This window comes from Bubalus bubalis, chromosome X (genome assembly GCF_019923935.1).
Source record: "Bubalus bubalis isolate 160015118507 breed Murrah chromosome X, NDDB_SH_1, whole genome shotgun sequence".
Classification (NCBI taxonomy): Eukaryota; Metazoa; Chordata; class Mammalia; order Artiodactyla; family Bovidae; genus Bubalus; species Bubalus bubalis.
This window is the reverse complement of record NC_059181.1, coordinates 64918316-64934786: the sequence shown is the minus strand read 5'-3', so window position 1 is coordinate 64934786 and position 16471 is coordinate 64918316. Positions and strand designations below refer to the sequence as shown.

The 16471-nt window shown below is 45.1% G+C and overlaps 1 protein-coding gene across 1 annotated transcript; it reads right to left on the bottom strand.

Annotated features, from left to right (window-relative positions):
• Window positions 1–3916: 3916 nt before the first annotated feature.
• LOC112582091 (polyadenylate-binding protein 1-like 2) lies at window positions 3917–6314 on the bottom strand. Its single transcript, XM_025276171.2, has one exon. The coding sequence runs from the start codon at window positions 6017–6019 to the stop codon at window positions 5417–5419; it is 603 nt and encodes a 200-aa protein (XP_025131956.1). The 5' UTR covers window positions 6020–6314; the 3' UTR covers window positions 3917–5416.
• Between the last annotated feature and the right edge of the window lie 10157 nt (window positions 6315–16471).

The following is a 16471-nucleotide window of genomic DNA, read 5'->3' as shown; positions in this document are numbered from 1 at the left end:
ATGATGTTCTTTATATCTGTGAGTGTGTTTCCTTTTGTTGTTGCTATTATGTTCATTCTTTTGTTTTATTTTTAGATTTTACACATAAGCAATAACCAAGAATTGTTTTTCTCTGTCTCACATATTTCACTACATGTCCATCTATATTGTTGCAAATGGCAAATTGTTATTCTTTTTGTGGCTGAGTAATATTCCAGTAAATATACTACATTTTATTTATCCATTCATTTGTTGGTGGAATCTTGGATTGCTACCATATCTTGACTATTGTAAATAACATTACTATGAGCATTGGAGTACATGTATCTTTTCTTGAATTTGTGTTTTTGTTTTCTTTGAATATATATCCAGGAATAGATATATTGCTGGATCATATGGTAGTTCTATTTTTCTGAGGAATCTGCATACTGATTTTCATAGTTTTTGCACCAATGTACATTCCTGCCAATGCTGTACAGGATTCCCTTTCCTCACATCCTCAGAACATTTGTTAGTTGTGGTCTTTTTGATGATGGCCATTCTAAGATATGTGTGTTTAGGGTGGCTATCTTATTGTGGTTTTGATTTGCATTTCTTTGATGATTAATGACATTGAACATCTTTTCATATGCTTGTTAGCCATCTATATATCTTCTTTGGAAAAATGTGTATTTAGGCCTTCTGTGCTTTATAAATTGTTTTTGTTTAATATTGAGTTATATGAGCTGTTCATATAGTTTGGAAATTAATACCATTGTTCATACCATTTGTAAATACTTTTCTCCCATTACATAGTTTGTCTTCATTTTGTCAATGGTCTCGTTTGCTGTTCAGAAGCTTTTAAGTTTAATTAGGTTCTTTTAAAAATGTTTTCGTTTCCTTTGCCTTAGGAGACATATAAAAGGGATATTTCTATGACATGTCAAAGATTGTTCTGCCAATGTCCTCTTCTAGGAGTTTCATGGTTTATTGAAATTTAGGGCTTCAATCCATTTTGAATGCATTTTTGTATATGACATGAGTGTGTGTGTGTGTGTGCGTGCGCATGCACTCAGTCATGTCTGACTCTGTGCAACCTTTTAGACTGTAGCCCACCAGGCTCCTCTACCCATAGGATTTTTCAGGCAAGAATAACTGGAGTGGGTTGCCAATCCCTTCTCCAGGGGATCTTCCCAACCCAAGGGTTGAGCCCACGTCTCCTACATTTCCTGCATTGGCAGGTGGATTCTTTACCATTGAACCATTGGGGAAGCTCTTTCTCCTATGAAAGAGTCCCAATTTATTCTTTTACTTGTACCTGTTCAGTTTTTCCAGCACCTCTTATTGAAGAACTGTCTTTTCCTCATTGTATGTTCCTACTTCCTTTGTTGTACATTAACTGATTATATATTCATGAGTTTATTTCTGACTTTTCTGCTCCATCAATAGATGAGTCTGTTTTTGTACTGGTACCATGTTGTTTTGATTACCATAGCTTTGTATTCTAGTCTGAGGCCAGGAAAGTTATAGTTTCAGCTTAGTTCTTTTTTATCAAGATTGCTTTGGCTATTCAGGTTTTTTGGGCCACACATAAATTTTAGGATTGTTTATTTCTGTAAAAAATATTATGGGTATTTTCATATGAACTGCATTAAATCTGTAGATTTCTTTGACCATTGTAACAATATTAATTCTTCCAATCCATGAACAAGTTACATAAGTCAATTAAATATCTCCACATGTCAGCAAATATTCAGCTACAAATGTGTTCCCTGTAGAGTTAAACTATCTGGGGAAACCCCAGAGAAAATATAAGCATAATGAAGGGACTAAGCTTAAGAAATTATAGCTCATTTATAATATAAACTGAAAACAAAATTAGAGAATATTGAATAATTTGAGAATATAATATGAAAGACCAATTATAGTGAAATTATCCCATAGTGAAACAATACATATTACATTTTGAAGGTACTATTTATTTATGTACATGTTTCATGTGCTTCAAAGTTTTTGTGTCAAGTGGTAGAATTAGGAGTGATTTTTACTTTTTATTATCAATGAAACAAGGCTTCTATTATGTTTTATTTTTTGACTCAGCCAACAATTATTGAGAATCTTTTAGGCACTAGGTTCATGAAAAGTGCTGGGAATGCAAGACATGGACACTGTTAAAATCTATCTGCTTGTTAATCTCTCAGAAAGCAGAGATTTAGTGAGACTCAAATACTAAAATATGATTATGCAGAGAAGGCAATGGCACCCCACTCCAGTACTCTTGCCTGGAAAATCCCATGGACGGAGGAGCCTGGTAGGCTGCAGTCCATGGGGTCGCTAAGAGTCGGACACGACTGAGTGACTTCACTTTCACTTTTCACTTTCATGCATTGGAGGAGGAAATGGCAACCCACTCCAGTGTTCTTGCCTGGAGAATCCCAGGGACGGTGGGGCCTGGTGGGCTGCTGTCTATGGGGTCGCACAGAGTCGGACACGACTGAAGCGACTTAGCAGCAGCATGCTCATATATAAATTATTTAATATAACATATTTGGGCTTAAACCTCAACCAGTGCATTCATTGAATACTCAATGAGAGAGAGAATTTAACCTGAAGTCACAAAGTTTGCTCCCAGATGACCCAAGTGACTTCTGTTGTCAACTTAGAATTCTTAATAATTTTGTATTCTTCTTTTTTAAAATTTATTTTTAATTGGAAGATAATTCTTTACAATATCATGTTAGTTTCTGCTGTACAACAACATGAATCAGTCATAAGTATACATATATCCCCTCCCTCTAGAGCCTTCCTCCCACTCCCCATCCCACCCCTCTAGGTTGTCACAGAGTACCAAGCTAAGTTCCCTCTATTATACAGCAACTTCCCACTAACTGTCTATTTTACACATGGTAGTGTATATATGTCAGTACTATGCTCCCAATTCATTGCACCCTCCCCTTACACTCCTGTGTCCACATATGTGTCCCTATTCCTGCCCTGCAAATAGGTTCATCAGTGGCCATTATCAAAAACTCTACAAACAATAAATGCTGGAGAGGATGTGGAGAAAAGGGAACCCTCTTGCACTGCTGGTGGGAATGTAAATTGATATAACCACTATGGAGATTCCTTAAAAAACTAAGAATAAAAATACCACATGAACCAGCAGTCCCACTACTGAGCCACCACTCTGAGAATACTATAATTCAAAAAACACATGTACTCTGATGTTCATTGCAGCACTATTTATAGTACGCAGGACATGGAAGCAACCTAGATGTCCATCAACAGATGAATGGATAAAGAAGTTGTGGTACATGTATACAATGGACTATTACTCAGCCATAAAAAGGAATGAATTTGAGTCAGTTGAAGTGAGGTGTATGAACCTAGAGCCTGTTATACAGAGTTAAGTAAGTCAGAAAGAGGAAAACAAATACTGTATATTAACACATATATACAGAATCTAAAAAATGATGCTGCATTATCTGTATAAAAATAAATGTTTTTTTTAAAAAAAAAAAACTACAGCTACCCTGACAAAATATTGGAAGAGTACAGAAATGATTGCAATAGCAAGTCCAGAAAATTGTCCAGATTGTCCAGGTCCTCTCACAATGTTGTACCTGATGAGGGTAAATTGATAACTATATTTGTGAATAGCCACTTAATAATGACCCCCCCAAAAAATATTTCAAAACTTGAACACTTCAATTCTTCTTTTGGCAATGTTTGTTCAGGAAAAAAATCTAAAATGTAACCAAGGTTTGTGCACTATGCTCTAAGCAACTTGGATTTGAATAAGAAAACAAAAAACAAAGAAGCCATCCAGAGGTTCAATGATGATGAACTAGTGAAAACAAATATGCCCATATCTATATCTACATATGGATACAGATGTATACACCTATCTGTTCCTCTATCTAGCCCATTCCCTGGAATACTAAACAGCCACGGAAACTATTTTAGAAGAATATTTAATGACATGAAAAGAAGTTCAATAATATCTATCTATACATCTATATCTATCTATATCATATATTTATTGTGAAAAAGCAGATAATGAAACAGTATATACATTACAATTCACATATATATCACATGAAAAATACTGGGCAGGTGTAGACGAATGATTCAGGGAGGTATGGGTGATCATTAAGATTCATTACTTGTGACATTAATTTTCTTCTGTTGACTTGTCTGCTTTGTGATTTTTTTTTCTCATACAATGAAGTTGGATTATTTTTCTGAGAATGGGGAAAGGGGCAGGAAGTGGGTTCAGGGGAAGGAGGTGATAAACAGTATTTAAATTCAGCAAAACAACTAAGGACAGCAAAATACCATTTGCAGCCCATCAAGCTGGCCAAGACACACGCACACGCATGCAGCGTGCACGCGCACACACAGCCCCCCCTCCCCCCCCACACACACCAATTACAGTGACCAGGAGACTATGCAGGGGAAATGGGCATACTGTTTTTACTAGTTGAGGTGGCTGGCATGAATGCAAATTGGTACAATGCTTATGAAGGGGCCATTGGGCAACACAGGAATAGTCTTTAAAATGTCCACATGTGGATCCTGCAAGTCCACAATTAAGAACATCCTGTACGCTAGCAAAGATTTGGCTTGACAAGGAAGAATTCACTCATCAGAGTATACACAGTGCTGGGTTTAAACACAGGGAAAGAACTAGGCACCACCTGAATGTCCAACAATGTGGCGATGATTACAGAAATGTTAGGGTCCATAGATACACTGCAGGCACTGAAGATGACCTTTCTCAAGCCTGTTGAATAACATGGAAAGAAGTTCAATGGGTTGACGTTTGTTTGGTTTTAGTTTTTGAAAAAGCAGGTTAAGAAACACCACATACAAGAACCATTCTATAACACTGTGTTAAAAGGGAAGGTGGGGTGGAGGTGAGGAAGGGTGAGAGAGAGAGGAGATAAGAGAGCCTTGAAAACAGCACACCAAAATGGTAAAAGTGGTTGTCTCCAGGTAGTAGGGTCATGGGGAGCAATTACTCTCTTGGTTTTCCCTCATCTGATTTCCTTCTCCTTCCTGATGTTTCTACCATGACATTGCATCACCTGTGCAATAAACAAAGAGAGAAAGTGCTTTTTAAACCAAACCACAAGGAGAAGAGGCAGCCTTTAACTATCAAGTGGCACAGATTAGCATATTATTCACAACACCCAAGGTGGGTGTGGGGGGAGGGGCGAGGAGAGAAGGGGAAGTCGAGAGAGAGAGAGAGAGAGAGAGAGAGAGAGAGAGAGAGAGAGAAACAGGAAGGCAGAGGTGGAGGGAAGGAAGGAGGAAGGAAGGGGTGAGAGAGAGACCTGCACTCCCAATACAATACACTGCTGGTGGGTTGGGGGGAATGGGATGGGTGGGGGGGTTGTAAACCGGGTGGGAGCCAAGGTTTGGCTCTGCTGGCTGGCTCGCTCCTGGGATGTTTTCATCGGAAGGTGGCCTCCTCATCGGTGTCTTCCTCAAAATCCTTGACGTCAGCACTGGTGGACTGCCTGGCCCAGGCTCCCCTTTCGGCCTCTCGTTCTTTATGCGACTTGAATCTCCCAACGAAAATTTTGCGGTAGTTCAGGAACATGCCATTCATCGCATCTATGGCCCGCTCGGCGGACTCCTGCTTCTGGAAGTGCACGAACCCATAGCCCTTGGGCCCCTTTTCGTCGCAGGCTACTTTGCAGGACAGGATGTTGCCGAACGCCGAGAAGATGTTGTACAGAGCCTTGTTGTCGATGGTCTTGCCCAGGTTCTTGATGAAGACGTTGCCCACTCCGCTCTTGCGGAGCGAGGGGTCCCGCTGGGACCACATGATGCGCACCGGCCTGCCCTTGATGACATCAAAGTTCAGGGTCTCCAGGGCCCGCTTGGCGTCCACCGGTTGCTGGTAGTTGACATACGCATAGCCCAACGAGCGGCGGGTGATCTTGTCCCTGCAAAGGCGGATGGAGAGGATGGGCCCGGCCGGGCTGAACTTCTCATACAGCATTGCCTCCGTCACCTCAGGGTGCAGGTCGCCCACGTACAGCGAGGCCATAGGAAAGTCCGGGTTCCCCTCGGAGCCCCCGCCCGTTTCCGCATCTGCATCCGCGGCGGCGGCTACCGCCGCCGCTACCGCCGCCTCCACCTCCGCAGCGGAATCCGCATCGGCCTCCCCCACGGCGGGCGCCGCAGCCTCTGCTGCGGCGGCGGCGGCTTCGGCCTCGCTGGCCTCCGCCACCGCCACGGCCGCTGCCGCCAGTGCAGCCTCCGCCTCCTCCTCCGCCAGGGCTGCCACCGCCTCCCCCAGGGTGGCCTCCGCCACTGCCTCCTCTACTGAGGCCTCGGCCTCCACCTCTGCTTCCGCCTCCGCCACGGAGGCCTCCGCCACCGCCTCTGCCACGGTCGCCGCCGCAGCCTCCGCCGCCGCCGCCGCCGCCGCCGCCACCGCCGCCGCCACTGTCGCCGCTGTCGCCACGGTCGCCGGTGCCGCCGGGCCGCTGCCGCGACCTCCCTTCCCGCGAGCCTGGGGGGTGGGTGGGGGGAAAGGTGAGAGGCGGGAGAGGGCAAGAAGGCAGGTGGGCGCCAGAACCCGGGCCGGGGGCGCGAGCTGGGGCGGAGGACCCCGGGCCAGCCGATCTAGCGAGTCCCAGTCACCTGGGATGGCTAGCGCTGCCAGGAGCGCACCGCTGCGAGTCACCGCAGCCTGCAGCCCAGAGCCCGCTGCTGCCGCCGCCGCTCGGTCGTGGGTTAGCGTGCGGGGTGCCGGCGGGCGGCGTGTGGTGGGGGGCGGGGGGTGTTGGCGTCTGTGGTCCGGGCAGCCGGGAAGGCTTCTGTCTCTTTGGTTCCCCCTGTGGCTGCTTCGGGGCTGCGGGGCAGCGGGCGGTGGGAGGGGGCGGGAGCGGGAGGCTTGGTGTTGGCGGGAGGGAGTGTGGGTTCTCAGCCTCTGGATCAACTGGATGTGTATGAAGAGGAAGACAGGGAAAGGGTTCCATGTGGACCAAGGGAATCTGACGTAGATTTAGGGAGTTTTGTTTTATCCTTCCTCTCCCCATAGAACATTTAAATGATTAAATCAAGCACCTTGCAAGAGAAGGTGGGCGGCATTGAGAAAACACTTGCCCGGCCTAAACAAACCCAAGCAAAAATGGTTTTCTCGCGTTTAGGGGTTGCTTCTTCCCCACCTCAACGCACACACACTCGCAAACATTACCGCCACCAAGGCAACAACTCCTATTCTGAATTGGAGCTGGGGCTAATGGGACACTCTCCCCCTCCAGCCCTGCAGCCTGCTGACCCATTTTTTCAGAGATTCTTCCCCCTTTTCCAGCTCTTTCCTTCCTCTACAACACTTGTGGAAGAAATAAAGAACACAAGAACACGTACTCATTTATTCATAATGCCATGCCACAAATATTTATAGAGCCTAGGGATATACAGGAGTCTGAAGCAAGAGGAGATGGACCAGTCTTGAGATTGACCTTGGGAGCAGACAGTGTGGGCTGGAAACCCTGTCCCCGCTCCAGACTATGTGAGAACTAAGGACCTGGGGGTTCTTCAGCCCCCAACTCCTCCCACCCACTCAGCTTCAATTCATGCAGCCTGGAAGCAGGGGAGGAATCAAGAGCACTCTGTTCTTAGTGCCATCCTCCATGATAAGTGAGGAAAGTCAAATCAAGAGCCAAAAACAGGACCTGGTCCAGAGCCAGGCATTTGTTTCTTCTTGTCTCTGCCCTCGACTTGCTGACATTCCCAGTGAGAACCACAAACGGCACATCCATGTTCAAAACAAAAACAAAACTGGAAATCTCTCTAGGATGAGGTCTCTTTCCAGTTCACCAGTTAATATTTAGGGGAGCCTTACCCACCACTTGGCACTGGGGGCTTAGAGACAGGCAGTGTGATACTTGAGTAGTGAATGTTGATGTGTTGGAGGTGTGGGGCAAGGTGAGGAAAGGTGAGCAGTGTGTATTGGAGCAGAGAGGCCACACAAGGCCAAATGCTGAGAGGATAGGCAAGCAAGCAACCATTAGAGTAGAGTGCAACAGAGGCTAGAGTCCTACTTCTTCCAGAAAGGAGGACCCACCCAATAACCTTTTCTGGTGGGAATCAAGCAAAACTGCACAGAAGACTAAACCCCCAAGGTGACCTCTGAAAGATGAGTAGTAGCAGTCCAGCACGTTGAGGCAGAATGGAAGGCATTCCATTCCCACAGACAGAGGGATGAGTCTGTGTCCAAGGCCCTATAGCATGCTAGCACATGCATAGTCACTTCTCGTCATGCCTAATCATCTGATGTGGACAGAGCTCATGATCTCCAAGAGTATATGGTAGAAGATGGGGTTGGAAGGTGTGGGGGCCCTGAAAAGAAAGCTAAGATGCTTGGACTCTATACCCAAGCTCACGGGGCCCACTCAATACATTCACGGAGGGACTTGGTATGATCAGATCTTTAGTACAAACTAAATATCAACACAGAAAGTAGCTAAGAGTAGATATTAAAAGTTCTCATTAAAAGGGGAAAACAAAGTGTAACTGAGGTGATGGATGTTATTAAACTTCTTCTGGTAATCATTTTAGTGATATATACATGTATCAAATCATTTTGTTGTACACTTTAAACTTATAGTGTTATATGTCAATTATATCTCAATAAAACTTGGGGGGAACCCGTCGATATATGTATAAATGTATGCATGCATGAACACACACACACACAGTCAGCACTGAGACAGAGCTGACAGAATTTAAAAAAAGACAGTAAGATGTGACCAATTCCAAGAACAACTCTTCCCTCCTTTCCCCCTTTCCCTCCATAAATAGGGGTTTCACAGTTAACCATGAGCCAGGCGTTGAACTGTAGACTTCGGGATCAAATATAAAAAACTGATCAAACCATAGAGCCTTTCCTCAGGATGTCTCACTCCACTAAAGCTTGGGCTGCCCATACAAATAAGAGAAATGCTAGCAGAGGGCCATATGTGCTATGTGATTGGACTGTGGCGGCCATGGAGTTTCATCTGCTCAGCACACATTCTCTCCTCCCCCTCACTAAGTCCATCCACCTTCCATGGGTATATAAAGCTGTTTTCTGTGGTGTGTTTTCTGCATTGCCTTGACCTGAACAACCCTGCACCTTCAGAACTGACTGGGTCACCATGGGGTGTGAAGCAGTGAGAACTTTCTCATCGCTGCCTGGAAAGCATCCCAAGAAGACTGAGAAGCAGACATGCAGACATGTTACCTCGCCAGCATGCAAAGTCTAGCCCTCTACCCCTAGACAGGGCTAGTGCCAGCAAAGGGCAGGGACATAGACTTAGGAAGAGCCTGCTATGCAGCTGGTGCCTTGACCAAGGTGGTCACTGTCACCACTCTTAGGACCTCCTGAGAATCTTAGGTTGCTTGTAGGCAGGAAGCAGATGAGCTGTGCCTCACCATTCCAGGTGGCCGCCAAGAAGGACTCAAGGAGGCAGAGGCCAAGGAGGAAGCCACGATTGCTGGTGGGTAGGGGGTCAGGAGATGACAAGAAGAACTTCTCAGCTCATTGTTTGGAGGCAGAAGGGACAAGAGGGACCAATTCAAGGACCAGAACTCAACAAGTTCTCTTTCTCTGGCTTTGACTTCCAGCCCACAGAGCCAACAGAAATCAGTGAAACAATAGGAGAAAGAGGTGAAGTAAAGTCATGCTTGGTCAGTGAATATACAAACTTGTCAGAAGACAATTCCTAGGCTCTTGACCCTCCAGCAGCAGGAACAGGGCTACTCCAGTGACAAGGAGAGCAGCTGGGGAATACTCTCCAAGTCCTTTCTCACAGAGGCTTCTATGACGTCCCCTTCTCCTTCTTTTCAGTTCTGTGTCACACCTACAATCGAACGTGTTCTGACTACTGACTGCTGTAACTGAGGCAAAAGTGGAGGGCCGTGTGGAGTGTCGGTAGAGGGAGGGGAGAGGTCCCTTCAGTAAGTATTTATGGAGGACTACCCTGTACCCCTAGTGACTTCCCTGGTGGCTCGGTCGGTAAAGCATCTGTCTGCAATGCGGGAGACCTGATTCAATCCCTGGGTCTGGAAGATTCTCTGGAGAAGGAAATGGCAACCCACTCCAATACTCTTGCCTAGAAAATCCCATGGACGGAGCAGCCTGGTGTCCATGGGGTCCCAAAGAGTCGGACACGGCTGAGCAACTTCACTTTCACTTTCACCCTTTACCAGCCATTCTTCTAGACAGAGAGCCCCTGCATCCAAGGAACTTATTTTCTAGTGGGGAATATAAACATGGCAGAAAATATAAAAGCACTTAGAGGTTGCTACAAATGCCCTCAGGGAAATAAATGAAATGATTTGGTACATATCACCTAGAACCCAAGAGAAGTGGCAGAGATCAGGGATGGCCTTTCTGAGGACAATGATATGTGGTCAGTTCTGCTGGGAAACAGGGGGAAAGCCTGCCCAGCAGGGAGAACTGCAATTCCTCTGGCCTTGTAGCAGAAGAGGGGCACTGGAGGGGCAGAAAGGATGCCAGTGTGGCTGGAGGCCAGTGAGAGAGGGGATGGAGGGAACAAAGGACAGTGCAGTGGTGGGAAGGAGCCATGATGGAGTTTCGTTTTCACTCAAAGAGCTCTGGGGAGCCAGAGAGAGAACTGAATCAAGGGAGTGCCATGATCTAATTATATGCAGTAATTTCTCTCTGACTGCTCTCTGTGGAAAATACCATAAGTGGGCAGGGCACAAAGCAAAGCAGGGAGACCGATTTGAACCCTCTTGCAGTAGCCCACTTGGGATGGCAGTGGCTTGACCCAGAAAGGCAACATGAATTTAGAGAATAGTGCGTGTGTTCTCATGATATTTTGGAAAGAGAACAGACATAATTGCTGGTGGATTGAAGGCAGTTGGTGCACAAACTTAAGACGTGAACGATTACTATGAGAGTATTTTCTTGCAGGTCTTGGTAATGAAGGTGTTATGTATAGTCACAGAGAATACAGGGAGTGGATGTGATAGGTTTGGAGAAGGAAGAAAGCCAGTTGGGCATGTGTGTCAAGAGTTCCTATTTGCACTTGTTAAGTGTCTGAGGTTTGGAGAAGTCCACTCTCCATGTAGGCTGCAAAAGCAGAATTATCAAGACAATAGGACACAGTGTTTAAAGCCACAAGACTGGGAAGACTCATCTCGAGAGGGTACTGTTAGGAGAGGAATGTGCATGGCTATTTGCTGAGACACGCCAACATGTGGAAGTTGGGTTGAGGATGACAAGCCAGCAGAATAGACTGAGAAGGACTGGGCAGTAAATGGGCCGGCCCTAAACCTGACTTCTCTCCAAGGTCGTGCATGGTCCAGCCTCAGTGTCCTCAGTCAGGTCCTGCTTTCAGTGTTCCAGGCTGTATATGCATGGGAGTTGGTTTAAAGCGGGACAATAAGAACTTTGGGTGCTGGGGTTTAGACTTCTCTTCCTGTTCACTGCAAGGTGGGGCAAACTAGGATACAGAGTAAGCACTCATCAGTTGCAGAATGACTGAAAACACTGTGGTATAGCCATTCTATGGATTCTTATGCAATCATTAACAAGCACGAGTCATGTCTATAGGATCTGATTTAGGAGCACCTTCAAAATATGGAGGAGCAAACTGTGGAGAGGGGACAGTATATGGTCCCATTTGTGTCTTGGGGGTTGGAGCATGGGAGGGAAGATAAGAGGTAGTGATCTCACACTTATTTGTATGCTCATTTGAATCTCCACCTGGAGGTTTCATAGGCATTTCATCCTTCAGTTCACTTCAGTTCAGTCCCTGAGTCGTGTCCTATTCTTTGCAACCCCATGAATCGCATCACGCCAGCCCTCCCTGTCCATCACCAACTCCCAGAGTTCACTCAAACTAATGTCCATTGAGTTGGTGATGCCATCCAGCCATCTCATCCCCTGTTGTCCCCTTCTCCTCCTGCCCCCAATCCCTCCCAGCATCAGAGTCTTTTCCAATGAGTCAACTCTTCGCATGAGGTGGCCAAACTATTGGAGTTTCAGCTTTAGCATCAGTCCTTCCAAAGAAATCCCAGGGCTGATCTCCTTTAGAATGGACTGGTTGGATCTCCTTGCAGTCCAAGGGACTCTCAAGAGTCTTCTCCAACACCACAGTTCAAAAGCATCAATTCTTCGGCGCTCAGCCTTCTTCACAGTCCAACTCTCACATCCATACATGACCACTGGGAAAACAATAGCCTTGACTAGACGGACCTTTGTTGACAAAGTAATGTCTCTGCTTTTTAATATGCTATCTAGGTATAGATAACTTTCCTTCCAAGGAGTAAGTGTCTTTTAATTTCATGGCTGCAATCACCATCTGCAGTAATTTTGGAGCCCCAAAAAATAAACTCTGACACTGATTCCACTGTTTCACTATCTATTTCCCATGAAGTGATGGGACCAGATGCCATGATCTTAGTTCTGAATGTTGAGCTGTAAGCCAACTTTTTCACTCTCCTCTTTCACTTTCATCAAGAGGCTTTTTAGTTCCTCTTCACTTTCTGCCATAAGGGTGGTTTCATCTGCATATGTGAGGTTATTGATATTTCTCCCAGAAATCTTGATTCCAGCTTGTGCTTCTTCCAGCACAGCATTTCTCATGATGTACTCTGCAGGGTACAGTTAAATAAGCATGGGACAATATACAGCCTTGATGTACTCCTTTTCCTATTTGGAACCAGTCTGTTGTTCCATGTCCAGTTCCAACTCTTGCTTCCTGGCCTGCATATAGGTTTCCCAAGAGGGAACCTTAAATGGCAAAAATGGAATGCCTGAGTTTCTTTTATCTCCTGTCTCCAACTCTCCCAAATTTGGCTTCTCCCACAGAAGCCTTCCCCTTCTCAGTGAATAACATCACCATCCACTCAGATATTCAAGTGAAATAAAAATGGAAAGCACCCTTATTTCTTTTCTCTCCCACACCCACATCTTCCTCTGGTCATTATCTTATCCTTCAGCCATTCCTATCACCTCTACCACCCAAACACCACTTTAACCTCTCCAACTTCGCTGGGAGTCCACCATTGTGCCTCTCATGGGGTCCTGCCAAGCCTCCTAACTGGCCCCCAACTTAACCAAACCTCCTTCTCCATCCTGTAGCCAGACTGATCTTTTTGAAAAATAAATGGTGCTTTTTGCCTCCCCCACTCAAAACCCCAGGGCCACGCGGCGCTGGAGCACCGAGAAGATACCCGACATCCCAGGTCAGTGGTGGTGGCCATGAGGAGATACCACACGTCCAAGGTAAGGAGCAGTGGCTGTGCTTTGCTGGAGCAGCTGTGAACAGATACTCCACGTCCAAGGTAAGAGAAACCCCAGTAAGACGGTAGGCGTGGAGAGAGGACATCAGAAGGCAGACAAACTGAAACCACAATCACAGAAAATTAAACAGTCTAATCACATGGACCACAGCCTTGTCTAATTCAGTGAAACTAAGCCATGCCATGTAGGGCCACCCAAGATGGACAGGTCATGGTGGAGAGTTCTGACAAAATGTGGTCCACTGGAGAAGGGAATGGCAAACCACTTCATTGTTCTTGCCTTGAGAACCCCATGAATAATATGAAAAGGCAAGAAGATAGAACACTGAAAGATGAACTCCCCAGGCTGGTAGGTGTCCAATACCCAGCTGTGGATGTGACTGGTGATAGAAGCAAGGTCCAATGCTGTAAAGAGCAATATTGCATAGGAACCTGGAATGTCAGGTCCATGAATCAAGGCAAATTGGAAGTGGTCAAACAAGAGATGGCAAGAGTGAATGTCAACATTCTAGAAATCAGTGAACTGAAATGGACTGGAATGGGTGAATTTAACTCAGATGACCATTATATCTACTACTGCGGGCAGGAATCTCTCAGAAGAAATGGAGTAGCCATCATGGTCAACAAAAGAGTCTGAAATGCAGTACTTGAATGCAATCTCAAAAACTACAGAATGATCTCTGTTCGTTTCCAAGGCAAACCATTCAATATCACAGTAATCCAAGTCTATGCCCCAACCAGTAACACTGAAGAAGCTGAAGTTGAATGCTTCTATGAAGACCTACAAGACCTTTTAGAACTAACACCCAAAAAAGATGTCCTTTTCATTATAGGGGATTGGAATGCAAAAGTAGGAAGTCAAGAAACACCTGGAGTAACAGGCAAATTTGGCCTTGGAATACGGAATGAAGCAGGGTAAAGACTAATAGAGTTTTGCCAAGAAAATGCACTGGTCATAACAAACACCCTCTTCCAACAACACAAGAGAAGACTCTATACATGGACATCACCAGATGGTCAACACCGAAATCAGATTGATTATATTCTTTGCAGCCAAAGATGGAGAAGCTCTATATAGTCAGCAAAAACAAGACCAGGAGCTGACTGTGGCTCAGACCATGAACTCCTTATTGCCAAATTCAGACTTAAATTGAAGAAAGTAGGGAAAACCACTAGACCATTCAGGTATGACCTAAATCAAATCCCTTATGATTATACAGTGGAAGTGAGAAATAGATTTAAGGGCCTGGATCTGATAGATAGAGGGCCTGATGAACTATGGAATGAGGTTCCTGACATTGTACAGGAGACAGGGATCAACACCATCCCCATGGAAAAGAAATGCAGAAAAGCAAAATGGCTGTCTGGGGAGGCCTTACAAATAGCTGTGAAAAGAAGAGAAGTGAAAAGCAAAGAAGAAAAGGAAAGATATAAACATCTGAATGCAGAGTTCCAAAGAATAGCAAGAAGAGATAAGAAAGCCTTCTTCAGCGATCAATGCAAAGAAATAGAGGAAAACAACAGAATGGAAAAGACTAGAGATCTCTTCAAGAAAATCAGAGATACCAAAGGAATATTTCATGCAAAGATGGGCTCAATAAAGGACAGAAATGGTATGGACCTAACAGAAGCAGAAGATATTAAGAAGAGATGGCAAGAATACACAGAAGACTGTACAAAAAAGATCTTCATGACCCAGATAACCACAATGGTGTGATCACTGACCTAGAGCCAGACATCGGAATGTGAAGTCAAGTGGGCCTTAGAAAGCATCACTACGAACAAAGCTAGTGGAGGTGATGGAATTCCAGGTGAGATATTTCAAATCCTGAAAGATGATGCTGTGAAAGTGCTGCACTCAATATGCCAGCAGATTTGGAAAACTCAGCAGTTGCCACAGGACTGGAAAAGGTCAGTTTTCATTCCAATCCCAAAGAAAGGCAATGCCAAAGAATGCTCAAACTACCGCACAATTGCACTCATCTCACAGCCTAGTAAAGTAATGCTCAAAATTCTCCAAGCCAGGCTTCAGCAATACTTGAACCGTGAACTTCCTGATGTTCAAGCTGGTTTTAGAAAGGGCAGAGGAACCAGAGATCAAATTGCCAACATCTGCTGGATCATGGAAAAAGCAAAAGAGTTCCAGAAAAACATCTACTTCTGCTTTATTGACTATGCCAAAGCCTTTGACTGTGTGGATCACAATCAACTGTGGAAAATTCTGAAAGAGATGGGAATACCAGACCACCTGATCTGCCTCTTGAGAAATTTGTATGCAGGTCAGGAAGCAACAGTTAGAACTGGCCATGAAACAACAGACTGGTTCCAAATAGGAAAAGGAGTTCGTCAAGGCTATATATTGTCACCCTGTTTATTTAACTTATATGCAGAGTACATCATGAGAAACGCTGGACTGGAAGAAACACAAGCTGGAATCAAGACTGCTGGGAGAAATATCAATAACCTCAGATATGCCGATGACACCACCCTTATGGCAGACAGTGAAGAGGTACTAAAAAGCCTCTTGATGAAAGTGAAAGTGGAGAGTGAAAAAGTTGGCTTAAAGCTCAACATTCAGAAAACGAAGATCATGGCATCTGGTCCCATCACTTCATAGGAAATAGATGGGGAAACAGTGTCAGATTTTATTTTTCTTGGCTCCAAAATCACTGCAGATGGTGACCGCAGCCATGAAATTAAAAGACGCTTACTCCTTGGAAGGAAAGTTATGACCAACCTAGATAGCATATTCAAAAGCAGAGACATTACTTTGCCAACAAATGTTCATCTAGTCAAGGCTATGGTTTTTCCTGTGGTTGTATGGATGTCAGAGTTGGACTGTGAAGAAAGCTGAGCACTGAAGAATTGATGCTTTTGAACTGTGGTGTTGGAGAAGACTCTTGAGAGTCCCTTGGACTGCAAGAAGATGCAAACAGTTGATTCTAAAGGAAATCAGTCATGAGTGTTCATTGGAAGGAGTGATGCTAAAGCTGAAACTCCAATATTTGGCCACCTCATGTGAAGAGTTGACTCATTGGAAAAGACTGATGCTGGGAGGGACTGGGGGCAAGAGGAAAAGGGGACGACAGAGGATGAGATGGCTGATGGCATCACTGACTCGATGGACATGAGTCTCAGTGAACTCCAGGAGTTGGTGATGGACAGGGAGGTCTGGCATGCTGGGATTCATGGGGTCGCAAAGAGTCAGACATGACTGAGCGACTGATCTGAT

Bases quoted from the DNA above. Each gene is read 5' to 3' on its own strand.
- LOC112582091 (XM_025276171.2), bottom strand. From the start codon at position 6,019: ATGGCCTCGCTGTACGTGGGCGACCTGCACCCTGAGGTGACGGAGGCA.